The following is a 17,102-nucleotide window of genomic DNA, read 5'->3' as shown; positions in this document are numbered from 1 at the left end:
CCACTAAACACCTTATATCCATTGTCTCATTTCAACAGCTCACCTCGCCTGCTCCTGAAGGTAGGTATTTGTTATTATTCCATTTTACAGATAAGGAAACCAAAGTAACCCCAAATGGAAGGTCTCAGGCACAAGGAGGACTCTCTTTGCTTTACTGAGCAAAGAGAGTGATGAACACAGAATAAATATAAATATGTATTGACTGTAAGTAAATAATACTAGCATGTGCTTCATGGGGTGATCTGAAGTGATGCTAGGCCATTCAGTATTACTAAAGTCTGCTGAGTGTGCGTAATCATGCTTCCAAAGTGGTAATTAACACGCATACTATATATGACCTCCAAACTAGCAGAGCAAGAAAGAACAGAAGGGTAAATATGACCCTCATCTCCAATAAAATAAAGGAGGGAGGGAGAAAAAGAAAAAGTGGGACAAAAAGGAAAAGAAGTGGAAGAAATAAGTCTGTACACATAAATGGTCCCAATAAAGGGACTCAGTTTTCTGGATTAGGAAACAAAGACTGTCAAACTACGCGTTAACAATAAATAAGTAATTCATCCACCAGTTTCCTAATTTTGCTTATTTTTCGGCACTGTAAGTTCCTGATGGCCCACCTGAACTAAACAATAGGCAGCCTGTCTCCAAATCTCCTGAGTGCTGTAAGGGCCAAAGGCGTCACAAATGACCAAGGATGGGGCTCATATTCCCCGGGAAACATGAAACTGGATGTTCTAACAGCCAGCTGGAAGGGATAAGGCAGGTTTAATTTGATGGCTAAAAATAAAGCAATAAGATGGGTGTTCACTGCAAGTGATAAGAAATTCATATCAATTATAAAATGTTGTTTGGTGCATTAAGATCAAAACCAACAAATCACAGGGTAATAATTTCTTCTTACCATTAGATGTTTTGACAATAATTTCATTTTGACTGATTTTAACATTGTGACCACAGCTTTCTTTCTGTCTGCACTAGCCTGATACACCAAGGCTGGTCCTTCTATTTTCAAACCTTTAAATCACTTTTTCCAAGTTGTAAATAGTAGTACATAATGGTATAGTTTGGCTTCTGTTGTTTTACCCAATTAGAAAATCTTTTAAAAGAAAAAGTGAACCTAGATGCTTCTTTTAAAAGCCATTATTTTCTGGGACTTCCCTAGTGGTCCAGTGGTTAAGACTTCATGCTTCCAATGCAGCAGGTTCAATCCCTGGCTGGGGAACTGCCAGATCCCACATGCCATGCAGCACAGTCCAAAAAAGAAAAAGAAAATAAAAGCCACCATTTTCCAATTAAAGGCAGCACAATGACATATGCCTCATCCTCTCTACCTTCCCAACACCACCCCCTTAATGAAAATAACAAACTTCTAACCCCTAATGCCAATGGGCTGACATTTCTCCCAAGGAATGAGACTGAAGGTTTGTTTTCTAAAGAAATACACCCCCTACACAGAAAACAATCAAGGAGCCGGGGAATGAGAGAAGAGATAGAGAATCAAGCCAGGAGGTCTGCATCTTACTAACAGATGTCCTAGCCACTGGAACAAGGAGCCCAGGTGCCATCTCTGGTCAGGGAACTAGATCCCACATACTGCGACTAAAAACTTGCACACCGCAACTAAAGATCCTGAGCACTGCAACTAAGACCTGGCAGAGCCAAATAAATAAATAAATACATTTTAAATTTTCTTTAAAAATAAAGAAATACAAATGCCAGGCCAACCTCCCTCCAACTTGACCACCGCCTATGGGCAGAGCCTCTAGAACTGGGCTAGAGGCTAGTTCTAGCCAGCAGTGGGTATTAACAAGCAGGTCTAATTCCAGTGACTGAGCTACCTGTGTGACTGCGCCACCTAGTGGTCAATAGGCACAACAGCGCCTATGCTCTGGGAAAGGACCAGAATACCCAGCCTGAACGACCAAGGGAAGGAACCGCTGCTAGCAGACTATGGATGGAGACTGCGGATGCTCAACAGAGCAGACTGTGGATGCTCAACGGCACAGACTGTGCTGTGCTTTCTAACCAGGATAATCCCAGCACTTAAGCACCATGATTAATAAAAGGCAGACAGTTAATGAATACCGGTTGAATGCACAAAGATGAACGAATAAATTTAAAAAGACACACGTTTTAATGCCTATTCTGTCCACAAAGTGTTTGTGAAATTGAAACCTCTTAGGATGCAGCCTGAGGCCCAGTGAAGCCAGGTTTAAGAGGTGGAAGGAGACAGGGTGGGAGAGAGTGCCAAGCCACTGCCTGCAGCGGCAACTTCCAGGCATCCAGGTATACTGTTTGCAATTGCAGCAGCCCTGGGCATTCAACGGGGGACCCTCCTGGGTGGGGAGCCCATCACAGTCTGTCTAGAGGATGGAGGGGGCAGGAGGGAGACTCGTCTTAGGGTAGTGGGACCCTCCCCCCACCCTACTGTGCCAGTGAGGAAGGAAAAAGGAGGGTGACAGGGCATTATGAACTGGTCTGCACTCAGGGGCAGGACCGAGGCAGGAAGTCTAGCAAACAGGGAGGGATGGCAGGAAGGACAGTCACAGCACAATAGGAGGGGAAAGCTGGAGTCCAGCAGGGCGGCGGCGGGGACTGCTGCCACGGCTGATGGCCTTCTTCCCAGGGCTTTCTCAGCCCTGAGCCTGGGAGGAGGAATACTGAAGCATGGACAGCTAATGACCCCCACATGCACAGAAGAGCCCCAGCAACCCAGACTGCCTACTGCACAAGAACCCCATCTCTTTCATAAGCACATTTGGTTATTTGCTCCCCAAGTTTTCCCCGCCCAGCTGGAACGCTGCCCTTCACTCCTGAACCCTGTGCTGTGTTCCATGTCCCTACAAGAAGCAAAGGCCCTTCTGAGCCAGTGTTTACCATGTGCCAAGCCTCATCCCCAAGGTTCTTAAGTAGAACCATCTAATTCTCATCAAAGCCCAGGGAGGAGCCCCACTATACAGGTGAGGAAGCAGTGGAAACGAGGGGGTAACCAGCCAGCCCACAAGCCACGGACACCAGGTCGGCCGTGGCCTGTCTCAACCCCAGGGGGCAGTGTCCTCCTCATCTCTGAATTCTGAGCACACAGCACAGTCAGTGCATGATCAAGAATTCAGCGTATTTTACAGATGGGAAGACGGAGGCCCTCACCTGTACCATCTCCCAGCAGATGGTGTTTACATCGTCACCACTCACACAGTCAGAGTCTGGGTTTTTACATACCTGCAGCAAGATGACCCAGCATGAACTACTGGGGTGATCTGAACATTTCCACCCTGTCTGGTTCTTTTGGGTCTTTGACGAAAGAGAAGTGGGAGTGGGGAGGGAGAGAAGGACAAGGGAGGGAGGACAAATGGAAGAAAGGAAGAGGTGGAGGAGAAAGAGATAGAGGGAGGAAGAAAGAAGGAAGGAGACAGGAGAGGGACGGGAGCAGAGAGGAGAGAGCGAGGAGGGGGAATTCTCGGACCTTGGGAAAAACTCAGCAGGTTTCTGCAGGCAAATTACTCACCCCCCAAATCTGATTTACTGGGTCTTTCTTTAGGAAGTGACAGTAAATGCAAATGTGTTTTTAAATGGACCGTAGAAGCAGCAGCAGACTTCCTTCGTGGTCCAGTGGTTAAGACTCCATACTTTCAGTGCAGGATGTGGAGGGTTCCATACACAGTGCAGCCAAAAAAAAAAAAAAAAGGCAGCAAATTCACTTCCTAAAATAAACACAAATACCTATCTAACCCTAGATACGCATCAGCCACAAAGAACAGGTCAAATCATACACTAATTACTGTTTGAATGGAGATCTGTTAATTGCAACACGTTTCAGGAATTCCACATGAGCAACTTACCTGAAAAGCTTTCCAATTTGTATGTCAGGAAAGTTGGTAATTAAACTCTTCAACTCCCTATTGACTTTATTAGAGATTTGATAATCCTTACACAGTTAGATTATAATTATTTGTCAAATGAAGTCGATACTTATTTAGGAAAATGTTACCCTTACAGTCTTTAAAAAATAGAAAAAAACCTGGGACTTGTACTTGACAAGGAACACCTGAAGCTGCCTATATATGGTGTATAGAACCCACAGAAGTTTGCCGAGCACACAGGGAAGGGTTTCCCAGGTGGCTCAGATGGTAAAGAATCTGCCTGCAATGCAGGAGATTCAGATTTGATCCCTGGGTCAAGAAGATTCCCTGGAGAAGGTAATGGTTACCCACTCCAGTATTCTTGCCTGGAGAATTCCACGGACAGAGGAGCCTGGCGGGCTACAGTCCATGGGGTCACAAAGAGTCAGACACGACTGAGCAGCTAACACACTCTCTGCATCTACACAGGAAAGGGCATCTGGAACCGCTGATCACCTTTGCTTAGCCTTGTCTGCACAAGACCTTGACTTACCAACCCAGAGACTTGCTTTTTAAGTAATGCCTGCTAAAAACAGCCTTGTGATATAACATCACTTTTGTTGTGTCCTTGAAAACAGACAAGTTTAAAAGCATAATCCCAAGGTCATCATGCAGCAACGTCAAACAAAACCAGATTGTGGGATATTTTACAAAGTGACTGGCTTGTACTCGGTAAAAATGTTATGGGTGGCGGGGGTGGTGGGGGCGGGGTGGGGAACCAGAGCAGTTATTAAAGGAGCAGTTAAATAAAGGAGACTAAAGAGGCATCATAAGTTGTCATCCTAGATTAAACCTAGAGCCAAGAAAATGGTTTGGGCTATGAAGATCAACTGGTAAAATATGAATAAGGTCTGCAGCTTAGAATATACTGTTATATGAATGCCAACTTCCTGATCTTGCTCATAAATCGCAGTTCTGTAGAAGGATGTACTTATTTTCAGTTTACACACATTCAAGTGTTTAGAATTAAAATGAGGCCCAGGTTCGATCCCTGGGTTGGAAAGATCCCCTGGAGAAGGAAATGGCAACCCACTTTAGTATTCTTGCCTGGAGAATTCCATGGACAGACAAGACTGGTGGGCTATAGTCCACGGGGTCACAAAAGAGTCAGACTCGACTGAGCGATTAACACTTTCATTTTCATTTTTGTCTACCAGGTATTAAAGTGTTCAGAAAATTGAGGAAAAAAACCTAAAGAAACTGATGAGACAAACGTGAATGTTAACACTTAAGGAATCTAGATGGGGAATACAGGAGTTCTGTAGTCTTCTCAAGACTTTACTGTAAGCCTGTAATTATTGCAGCGTAAAAGTTACTAAAAACAAAAAAACGAACCTTTTAACGGTCACACTGCTTTGCATTGGTTTTAAATTGTGGCAGACTGGGTGACCAAACCACCCATCCATCCATTCATTCAATAATATTAGAGACGTTGTTGTAGTTTAATTGCTAAGTTGTTTCCGACTCTTCTGCTACCCCATGGACTATAGCCCACCAGGCTACTCTGTCCATGGGATTTTCCAGGCAAGAATACTGGAGTGGGTTGTCATTTCCTTCTCCAAGGGATCTTCCTGACCCATGTCTCCTGCTTTAGCAGGCAGATTCCCTACCACTGAACCACGTGGGAAGCCCCTAATATCAAGGCTCCTACAGTGGAAAAGAAAATCTCAGCTCTAAGCGAAATGAAGCAACTTGGGGTTTCTGGCAAAGCCCCACCTACATGCCTTGAACTCTTGATGCCTTAGACTCAACAGGTCCAGGACTGAATCCATCACCTCCCTGCCCCTTCCATCAAAATACCCGCAAACACTGGGACTTCATCAACAACCTCTGTCTTGGGAAATGGCACCCTGACTTTCCAGGGACTGAATCAGGAACCTGGCCACTGTCACGCTCATTAACTCCATCTGATGCATCATCTGGTTCTGATCTGGTTCTGCTGGCTTCATCTCAGGGGTTCACCTGCTTCTCTCCATGTCCACTGCCACCTAGAGAGGGCCTCTGCAGTCCCCTCCCTGGACCATGGGGAAGGACGCCCTCAGCCTGTAGGCCTGATTCAACAGCCAGAGAGGTCTTTTCAAAATTTGCCTCCTGCTCACAACACTTCAATGGCTTCCTATTGCATCTGGATACAAAGACACCTTTTTCCCCTAATACTTACTTTAATAACACCCTCCTGCTCATGACTCTTTAATAAACAACCAGTCCTCCCCGTAGGGATCTCTGTGGGCGTGGGGACCACGCCTGGCTTTGCACACTGCTGTGCATGCACAGTTAGCATTCAATTAATATTTGCTTAATTAGGTGGATAAGCAATTAAAATAATTAATGTCAGGCTTGGACCAGTAAATGGAGAGTGATGCCATTCACTGCTGCAGGGGACCTGGGGAGGGGGTACTGGCTTTGCAAAATGAGGGGGACACGTGGACGGAGATGCTGGGCGGGCAGCAGGAAATAGAGACCTGTGGTTTGTGAGGCTGACGTTAGGAAAAGGCATACACTCTGGTGCTAAAATGAGCTGTGCACCCTCAAGCCAGTGGTCCCCAAACGTTTTGGCACCGGGAACTGGATTCATGGAAGACAATTTTTCTACAGACAGGGAGAGGGGTAGAGGGAATGGTTTGGGGATGATTCAAGTGCCTTACATTTGGTGGCTCAGATAATAAATAATTCGTCTGCAATGCAGGAGACCTGGGTTCAATCCCTGGGTCAGAAAGATGCCCTGGAGAAGGGAATGGCAACCCACTCCAGTATTCTTGCCTGGGAAATCCCATGGACAGAGGAGGCTGGTGGGCTACAGTCCATGGGGTCGCAAAGAGTAGGACACGATGAGCGACTTTCACTTCACTCACTTATTTCTATGATTATTACATCAGCTCCACCTCAGATCATTAGGCATTAGATCCCAGAGGTTGGGGGCCCCTGTTCTAAGCCATTCCTGTAACTCTCTCTCTGCCCTTCAGGAGGAGCTGGTGGGGGTCCATTCTCGGCTGTCCGTAAGAGTCCACCAGTCACTGCCATGAGACTGTCCCAATACTGCCTGCTGAGGAGACCAGCTGTACACACAGTGCAGCCAACCTGTTTCACTCAGAGTCTCTCTACCCGCCCAGAAGCCGGTACAGGGGGGCAGAGGGGTGCCCAGGGAAGGCTGGCTGAACCGAATTAGAAGTTTTCTGGTCTGAAATGCTTTCAAAGAGAAAGAACACAGCTGTGATCCTTGATCACATTCATTCATTTCATTCTTTGGGGGGCTTGGAATCCATCAAGCATATCAAATTATAGCAAATGAACCCAGACGAGGCCTCATTTCGAACCTGCTGATGTGATAGAAAGAGCAATGCTGTTCTAAAAATAATAATTAAAAAAATCCTGCAGTTCTGTCATTTCACATTTAAATTAACTTTCACTGCGGATATCATAATTTTCCGAAAAGCACCGTCTTGTTTCTAAAGCCACCGTGATTTCTTATTCTGAGGTGGCGGCCTCGGGGGCCAGCCTCTTTGTAACTCTCAGGTTCCTTTCCCAGTGGCCACTGCCCAGAGACCCAGGAGAAGTCCTGTCCCTGTAGACCGGGGTTTCCCAGCCGCCCACTGGTGACCCTTAGGGCTGGATCATTCTTTGTGGTGGGAGCTGCCCTGTGCTCTGGAGGATGTTTGCCAGCATCCCTGGCCACCACTCCCAAGATGCTGCCTCCCCCCACCTTCCCACCCACCCTGGTATGTGACAACCAGGATTGCCCCCCCGCAGCTCAGAAGCGCTGTATGGACACATCTCTGGGCCCCCATGTCTGGGTTCTCAGATGCTCTGCCACTTGGCTTAGTCAGAGTCTCTTCAAATAAGAAAGAGAATAGCATCTGGTAATAACTAGGAATAAAATGCTTCCCTGGTGGCTCAGCAGTAAAGAATCCACCTGCCAATGCAGGAGACATGGGTTCCATCCCTGGGTTGGGAAGATCCCCTGGAGAAGGAAATAGCAAACTGTGTATTTTATTCCAACATAGAATTAATTTACAATATACAATATGCAATGTACTCTAAAATTCTATTTTGTATTAATTTCTAATGTTTTTTAAAGTCTGTAACAACATACGCAAAAATATTAATAGTGGGTAGGAGAACTATCTCAACACTTTCGTGTATTTTCCAAATTTCTTATAATCCACGCAGTATCTTTCTTGTTGTATTCAGGGAAAAAGTGATTATGGGGAAGAAAGGAAGCCAATTCCTCAGAAGGGCGCAGGGAGAAGATCCCCTCCAGGCTCTGCTCAGCTGCCCTCACAACATAACCAGAGGAGTGAAAAATGCCCCACACGATGTCCAAAATCAAGAACTCCTTACTGGTGAACATTTTTGCTTTTCTATGAATTTGTCCGGAAAATGGCCCAACTGTCACAGTCTGGAAAACCATGCAGGCTCTGCTTATCTGCAAAGGGCCTCGCTTCCCACTGCAGAGCCAGTAGTCCTCAGTGCCGCCTTCCTGAGACCCGTGTCGACCCCTGGGTTGGCGGGGTGGGGGAGGCAGGGGAATGAGAACCAGCCCAGGGGGCCTTATCCGTGACTGCTGGTGGTCACACAAGACACAGCAGCAGTTTCATACCCAGAGCAGAAGGCTGGGAAGGGGAGCACCTTGTGGGATTTCCACAGGGAATCTGGTGGGGATACGGGTCTTCCGAGACCACCAGTTGGTCCCCAGGCTGCTACCAGTCTGACCTGTTCTCCCTCCGCGGTGGTGGTGGTGTGGTTGTTTAGTCGCTAAGTCATGTTTGACTCTTTGTGACCCCATGGACTGGAGCCCGCCAGGCTCCTCTGTCCAAGGGATCTCCTAGGCGAGAATACCGGAGTGGGATTTCTTTCCATTTCCTTCTCCAAGGAATCTTGCCAACCCAGGGATCGAACCCCGGTCTCCTGCATTGGCAGGCGGGTTCTTTATCACTGAGCCACTGATAAAGGGTCCGGAGAACCTCTTCCAATGGAGTAAGAATTCAAGCTGAGACCAGAAGGAAACAAAAGGAGTGGCCTGGGGGAAAACGGTTAGGTGGGGGGAGTGGGCAGGAGACGGCAGGAAGGACAGGTGAGCAGTTCTTCATCCTCAGAAGAGAACACAGCAGCACAGGCTAAAGCCCTCAAGTGGGAAGGGGCTTGACAAGAAGTGGGAGACCCTGCTTTTCTTCACTGAACAAGTTCTGTGTGTACAGCTAGTCCACCAGCTTGACCTGCGTGACAGCGGCTCTACCTGCTTCTGTATGAGGACGTCCTCGGCTCCCCATGCAGTGGATCCCACCCCGGGCAAGTCTACTGCACGCTCCTTTCCTAGGGACAGCCCAGCACTCAGCTGACACTCGCACTGGAGTCGTAGTTCTGGAAAAGATACAGAACTGACTTCCCCACGGATCTCAGCACAGGCCGAGGATGAGGCAGTTATGGAGGTGACGCTGGGGGGCTCAGGGGATGTGGCCCAGGTGTTCCACTCTCGGGGAGCTCACATCCCTCAAGGAAAGGGCTTAGAGAAGCTGCTGAGAGGCTGGCAAACACCACTTTTCACTTACATCTCCAGCAAATCCATGGCCTTCCCAGCGGCTCCCCCACAGTGTCTCCAAGGCACCTCCACCCCAGTGCTAAGTGCAGGAGCCTCATGGACACCCCACGGCCACATGCACCTCACTATATCCCCATCATCTCCTACCACCCAAGTGTTAGGAGTCAACCTCAACTGTTCTTTCTCCCAAACCCACACCATATATGGTGCTAACCCAAAAGAAGGGCTGCTGCAGGCAATGTGGCCAAGGATATAACTGGTGTCTCTGCAGCTGCTCAGCATAGCAGTCTGGCCTCCAGATAGATCTCAACTCCATCCGCTTCCCTCCATGCTCACCACCGCCCTTGTCCATGTCAACAAGCTCTAAAGGGATGCTGGCTTCTCCTCTTGCCTCTGTCCAGTCCGCTCTCCATACAGCAGTCACTGCAGGTGGTACCACACACCTCCACTGCTCAAGACCCTCCAAGCTCTCTATTGCTCTTAGCATCAAATCTCAACCCCTTATCCCAATCCATGCCTCCCATGAGTGGCTTCTACCCCCTTCTCCAACCTCCCACATCACCATCACCCCTACTCACCCACTGTCCTCTGGCCACCCTGGGCTTTTCTGGATCCTCAAACCAGCCCAGCTCTTCCCAACTTCAAGCTAGCACAGCACCTAGCAACTGACACATACTAGTTGCTCAATAAAACATGATGGAAAAATAAATATATCTCTTTTTCAGATATCACTCCTGTTTTTTGACAGAAGCTAAAAGGGTATTGGTTCATCACTAGGCTCCCTGACAGATGCTGAAAGGGTACACTTTATATAGATTTTTTATTGAAAAAAAAAAAAGACCGTTTGTTTTGCCTACAAGTAGTCAGGAAGCAAAACTGACTTTTTCTTAAGGCATGGTATTTCACTGGTTCTAAATGCGATTGTCTAAAACATCACTGAAATGGAGGAGCATTTAACAATTGATAGTATGTCAGAGCTGAATTAGCTAGTTTTCTTTCTTGGAAGCTCATAAAATAATGATGTATCTTGCCATCATCCCAAAGAAATTCAATGCCAAAGAAACCTCAAACTACCACACAATTGCACTCATCTCACACGCTAGCAAAGTAATGCTCAAAATTCTCCAAGCCAGGCTTCAACAGTACATGAACCGTGAAATTCCAGATGTTCAAGGTAGATTAAGAAAAGGCAGAGGAACGAGAGATCAAATTGCTAACATCCGTTGAATCATTGAAAAAGTGAGAGAGTTCCACAAAAACATTTACTTCTGCTTTATTGACTATGCCAAAGCCTTTGATTATGTGGATCACAACAAACTGTGGAAAGTTCTTAAAGAGATGGGAATACCAGACCACCTCACCTGCCTCCTGAGAAATCTGTATGCAGGTCAAGAAGCAACAGTTAGAACTGGACATGGAACAACAGATTGGTTCCAAATTGGGAAAGGAGTACATCAGGGCTGTATACTGTCACCCTGCTTATGTAACTTCTATGCAGAGTATATCATGAGAAACGCTGGGCTGGATGAAACACAAGCTGAAATCAAGATTGCCGGGAGAAATATCAATAACCTCAGATATGCAGATGACACCACACTTATGACAGAAAGTGAAGAAAAACTAAAGAGCCTCTTAATGAAAGTAAAAGAGGAGAGGGAAAAAGTTGGCTTAAAGCTCAACATTCAGAACACTAAGATCATGGTATCTGGTCCCATCACTTCATGGCAAATAGATGGGGAAACAATGGAAACAGTGGCTGACTTTATTTTTTGGGACTCCAAAATCACTGCAGATGGTGACTGCAGCCATGAAATTAAAAGACGCTTACTCCTTGGAAGGAAAGTTATGACCAACCTAGACAGCATATTAAAAAGCAGAAACATTACTCTGCCAACAAAAGATCCATCTAGTCAAAGCTATGGTTTTTCCAGTGGTCATCTATGGATGTGAGAGTTGGACTACAAAGAAAATTGAGCACAGAAGAATTGATGCTTTAGAACTGTGGTGTTGGATAAGACTCTTGAGAGTCCCTTGGACTGCAAGGAGATCCAACCAGTCCATCCTAAAGGAGATCAGTCCTGGGTGTTCATTGGAAAGACTGATGTTGAAGCTGAAACGCCAATACTTTGGCCACCTGATGTGAAGAGCTGACTCATTTGAAAAGACCCTGATGCTGGAAAGGACTGAAGGCAGGAAGAAAAGGGGATGTCAGAGGATGAGATGGTTGGATTGCATCACAGGCTCAATGAACATGAGTTTGAGTAAGCTCTGGGAGTTGGTGATGGACAGGGAGGCCTGGCGTGCTGCAGTCCATGGGGTCGTGAAGAGTCAGACATGACTGAGCGACTGAACTGAACTGAACTGATCTTGCCATCAACAGTCTTCTAGATACCATGAAATGCAGTGTGTAAAGACACTAGACATGGGACTTCCCTGGAGGTCCAGTGGTTAAGAATCTAAGAATTTCAGTGCAGGGAACGTGAGTTTTATCCCTGGATGGGGAACTAAGATCCCACATGCCATGCAGCAACTAAGCCCAGGTGCCACAACTAGAGAAAGACCCCACCCGGCAATGAAGACCTAGTGCAGCCAAAAATAAAATAACAATAATAAATTTTAAAAGAATCAGCCACTGCCATAGTATCAGCAACCAAGACAGGGACTGCAAATGACCTAGAAGTAGGGAGGGGTCCCCAATGGCTCACTTGCCTGCCAAAGCGGGAGACACAGCTTGATTCCTGGGTTGGGAAGATCCCCTGGATGAGGGCATGGCAACCCACTCCATTATTCTTGCCTGGAGAATCCCATGGACAGAGGAGCCTGGTGGGCTACAGTCCATGGGGTCAAAAACAGTCAGAGACAAACAAGCAACTAAGCAGCAGCAGCAGGGAGGGGTCAGGGGCCCCAGGAGATGGGAGCTAAACCCACGGACTACGGTGGCAGACACCATGAGAAGAGCGGGAGGCCAAACCCATCCTGCTCCAAGGAGCACTCCTCTTCTCTGAGTAATTGGTAGAATCCAAAACCCAAACAGGGCACCTAGAAGGGGCAGATGGTTAGAGTGTGAACCTGGCTCAGATCTCCTGAATACACGAAACTAGGAAGATTCCAACTTCATATTACCTGGTCCCCAGAGCGCCCCTACCATACAGCACAGACAAGCGTCACTGCACATGGGTCTGCTGGTCTGCAGGACTCAACTGGAAGAAAAGGAACAAGTGGGTGGGGTGGCGAAGTGATGGCCTGTCACCTTGGTACCCTGAACAGAGACAAGCATCGGAAAAAAACCGGGTGCCTCCCAGGCCACTTGTGTTTACTAAGCTCTTATTCTTGGCAAAACAACAACATCTGGAGAGAAAGGTGAGCTGGAAGGAGGAGGGGGCATTCAAAGAAGCATCATGTGACTCGTGCCTAGGAGAGGTGGACTCTGGGTACCCAGCTCAGGCACCTTGCCTCTCTCGGTTGTAAATTGCCAGAGAAATCTGAAACCTGTCTCTGGGGTCTAACCTTTAGTTATCTCCCTTAGGAAATACATCCTTTCCCCAGAGAAGTTCAAGATTCACAGGGTTGCAAAAACAACTTGTTCCACAGACCTGAGGGTTATCGCGGAGGGTCATTCTGAGAAAAGGCAGGTGAAGGACTTCCCTGGTGGTCCAGTGGCTAAGACTCTGTGCTCCCCATGCAGGGGGCCAGGGTTCGATCCCTGGTTAGGGAACTAGATCCCACATGCCACCACTAAAGATCCCGCATGCTGCAACAAAGACTTAAGATCCTCAGTGCCCAACTGAGACCTGGCGCAGCCAAACAAATAATTTCTTTTTTTAAAGAAAAGATGGGTGAGTAAGAGAAAAGTTAGCCACCTAAAGAAATTTTCCCTTGGGAAGATCTCATCATGCTCAGTATCTCTGGTATCACTGCCAACAGAGAAAAGACAGACACCCACTGTCTCTAGCAAGCAAGTTCAGCTCAGTTTAGTTCAGTTCAGTCACTCAGTCATGTACGACTCTTTGCGACCCCATGAATCGCAGCACACCAGGCCTCTCTGTCCATCATCAACTCCCAGAGTTCACTCAGATTGACGGCCATTGAGTCAGTGATGCCATCCAGCCATCTCATCCTCTGTCGTCCCCTTCTCCTCCTGCCCCCAATCCCTCCCAGCATCAGAGTCTTTTCCAATGAGTCAACTCTTCGCATGAGGTGGCCAAAGTACTGGAGTTTCAGCTTTAGCATCATTCCTTCCAAAGAAATCCCAGGGCTGATCTCCTTCAGAATGGACTGGTTGGATCTCCTTGCAATCCAAGGGACTCTCAAGAGTCTTCTCCAACACCACAGTTCAAAAGCATCAATTCTTCGGCGCTCAGCTTTCTTCACAGTCCAACTCTCACATCCATACATGACCACAGGAAAAACCATATCCTTGACTAGACGGACCTTTGTTGGCAAAGTAATGTCTCTGCTTTTCATTACGCTGTCTAGGTTGGTCATAACTTTTCTTCCAAGGAGTAAGCGTCTTTTAATTTCATGGCTGCAATCACCATCTGCAGTGATGTTGGAGCCCCCCCAAAATAAAGTCTGACACTGTTTCCATTGTTTTCCCATCTATTGTTTATAAATAATAAAAACAACTCCCTGCACTTGCACAGTTCAAGTGTTCCAAAGTCTAAGGCACAGGCAGTCATGTGCTCAGCATGGCCAAGGCTGGCAGTTGCCCTGTATTTATTGCATTTGGCTCACGGAACAATGTGATACACAAAATGTATTAAACAGCAATGTTATGCTGTGTATGTACGTATGCGTGTGTGTGTGTGTGTGTGTGTGTGTACACGTGCATGCTCAGCCGCTCAGTCGTGTCTGACTCTTTGGGATCCCACGGACCATGGCCCACCAGGCTCCTCTGTCCACAGGATTCTCCAGGCAAGAATACTTGAGTGGGTTGAGTGGGGAAACCCCACAGCCTACATATATTAATGTACATTGCCTCTGATTTTATTCCTATTTCCATTATAAACCTATATTGGACTAAAATATCCTCATTTAACATCCTTTGCTTTTCCTAATATAACATTTAAATCCATCAACTTAACATTGATCTTTAAGTAGCTGAACAGGTTGAACTTGCAGGCTTCAATCACAAGCAAACTGGTAAAGCTGTTTTCAGACTCAGCATCTGGACAGGATACTCATCTGTTCTTCCTAGACTCCCTATTTCTGCAAACGGAACCTCTGTCCTTGGAGCTACTCAGGCCCCTCACCTCTGTGTCTGTGTCTCCTTTAGGCTTACCCCTAATCTAAGAGGTGCAAGTCTGAGCTCCTCCACCTGCCCAACAGCACTGTCCTTCCTCTCTGTGTCCCAAGCCAGGACCGCTAAGTCTCTCCTCCCCAGCACCTGCCTCATCTCAACCCGGCCTCTCTGTTTCCAGTCTTGCTCCCTCATTCCTATGTTACCTCAAACCTGAGCTAACAAATTAATCTTCCAGAAGCACTGTGATCATGTAACTTCCGTGTGCAATACCATAGAGAATACTCTTAGTGTGGAATGAGGGAGTCCATACTCCTCAGTCCGTCCACTCTAAAGCCTTGTTGTTGTTGTTCAGTCCTGTCCAACTCTTTGTGACCCCATGAATTGCACCAGGCCCGGCTTTCCTGTCCTTCACTATCTCCTGGAGTTTGCTCAGACTGATGTCCATTGAGTCGGTAATGTCATCCAACCATCTCATCCTCTGTTGTCCCCTTCTCCTCCTACTCTAAAGTCTGGTCACTGCCAAACCGCTCGGTGTGAAATTCTCGGGCTTAGAGCCCCAACACTCACTGCATCTGCGCATGCTCAGAGTAAGTCCGCCGTGACTCACACCATCCCTTCCACCTGCGAGCCGCTTTCGCACCTGGGTCTGTGTTCCAGCTCTTCAAAGTCCAATTCTAAAGTGCCCAGTCTCCAAAAGCTTTGCCTTACCACTTCAGATGGAAGGGGATCTTCCTTTCTAACTGTTTTTTTTTTTTTCTTTGCTAGACACTGCGTGTGTTCGGCCCCCCCCCTCCCCCGAGTCCACCCTACGACCTCCGGCTACCAGGAATTCCCCGAGGGCTGGCCTCTGTCAGACTCCCCCGCAACCTCCACAGGGGCCGAACACCACGCCACGGCCATAGCAGTCACTGCACAGCACCCAAAACTTTGTAGCAGAAAGCCCAGCTGTCCGCCTTTCCATTCTTGGACACCTTTCCGGCCGTCCTATTCACAAGGTAGAGCATTTCTCCAAACACAATAGAATTTCTCTGCTACTATTCCAAGCCACGTCGTTATTCCCACTTGATCAGGACCTCGTCTCATTTTTTTGAAATCTGCCCAGTAAGCAGAGTTATCATAGACCGCACCCTGGGAGCTGGTCAGCCTTATAAAGCAGAGGACGTTGAACTGGCCTGGGCTTCTCCACGCTGTTTCTACAGGCTGTGTGCATGTGTGTCCATTAAATATGGGGACACACAGTAGCTAGTCGCCAGGGGATCAAAGGACCAGAGCTTGAGGGGACCGTCCCGGAGTTCCACCCTGTTGAATTCTGGCTCCGAACTTTTCCCTTCGTCAGCGCTGTACCCTCCTACCCGTCCGGACCGGCTGACGCCTGATGCTACATGGGCCGGGGCCGGAAGAGAAAAAGGCGCTGGATAGGGAAGGCTAAGGTGGGTATTTTCGGAACTTCAGGGGATCCCGGACAGGCGCTGCTGGTTCCCAGGGATGCGAGGCCGGCGTGCGCCGCCCGCGGATCGGAGGGGACGCATCCCCGAGACCGGGATGGACAGAGACTGGGATGGAGATCCTGGAGCTGGTGCTGAGGCTGAGGCTGCCGCGCAGAATGACAGCGCCCCCCCTCACCCCACCCGGGGATGGGGGTGTCGAGCTCCCCTGCTCCGCGTCCCCGGGGGCGCTCGGCGCGCCCAGCCCCTCCGGCCCGCTCCGTCCCCCGGCAGGGCCCGCGGGTTGCGGCGGGGCCCGCGGCCGCTACTCACCCGGAGGGTTGACGGCCGCCGGGGTTGCCATCTTGCTCGGGAGGCTGGGCGCGCGCCGGGCGGGGGCGCGGAGCGGGGGCGGCGCGGAGCCGGGCGCCCCCCGGGGCAAGCGCGGCCGGCGCAGGCCCAGGCGCCACCGCCGCCTCCCCTCCGCCGCCCCTCCGCCTCCACACAAAGGACGGCGCGGGCGGGCGCTGCTCCGCGCTCTCCCGCCGCCCGGCCGCCCGCGCCCCCGCCTCTGTCGCCTCCGCCCCCTCCCCGGCCTCCTTCTCCGGCCTCAGCCTTTGTCACACGCGGGGGGCGCCCGGCCGCCGCTCCCCGGGCCGGGCCGCAGCACCGCGAGACTTGGGGCGGCGGGCGGCCGGACCCCCGAGTCGGGGGCCGCCCCCTCGGGGCCGCGCAGGTGCCCAGGCTCGGGCTGGAGGCGCGCCCCCTCCCCGCTCTCCGGGTCCGAGTCTCCCCCTGCCCACCCCCATTCCGGGGGTCCCGGACACGGCTCGAAGGGGCGCTGTCCCTGGGCCAGGGGGCCGGGCCCGAGAGGGTGGAGGGCCGCCCATTAAGATTCAGAGGGAAGATGGAGAGAAACAAAGGCGCCCCAGTGCTGCCCACTTAGCATGCCGGCGCCGCGCCGCTCGGCTCCCAGGGCCGAGACTCCTCAGGTCCCCGGCACC

General features: G+C 49.2%; 1 protein-coding gene across 6 annotated transcripts in view; it reads right to left on the bottom strand.

Moving 5' to 3' along the window:
• The window catches only part of ARNT2 (aryl hydrocarbon receptor nuclear translocator 2), a 190,709-nt gene extending 174,035 nt beyond the window's left edge, over positions 1 to 16,674 (bottom strand). For 3 of the 6 annotated variants that reach the window (XM_069559010.1, XM_069559012.1, XM_069559009.1), the window contains exon 1: positions 16,432 to 16,674. In XM_069559010.1, coding sequence (XP_069415111.1) covers positions 16,432 to 16,462 — 31 coding nt within the window. In that variant the 5' untranslated portion in view covers positions 16,463 to 16,674. Of the gene's footprint in view, positions 1 to 3,502; positions 3,682 to 16,431 lie in introns of those variants that run through there. The other 3 variants (XM_069559016.1, XM_069559013.1, XM_069559017.1) reach the window with 3 other exon arrangements.
• Positions 16,675 to 17,102: the final 428 nt, after the last annotated feature.

Source organism: Ovis canadensis, chromosome 18, assembly GCF_042477335.2.
Source record: "Ovis canadensis isolate MfBH-ARS-UI-01 breed Bighorn chromosome 18, ARS-UI_OviCan_v2, whole genome shotgun sequence".
Taxonomy (NCBI): Eukaryota; Metazoa; Chordata; class Mammalia; order Artiodactyla; family Bovidae; genus Ovis; species Ovis canadensis.
This window is presented reverse-complemented; position numbering and strand designations above follow the sequence as displayed.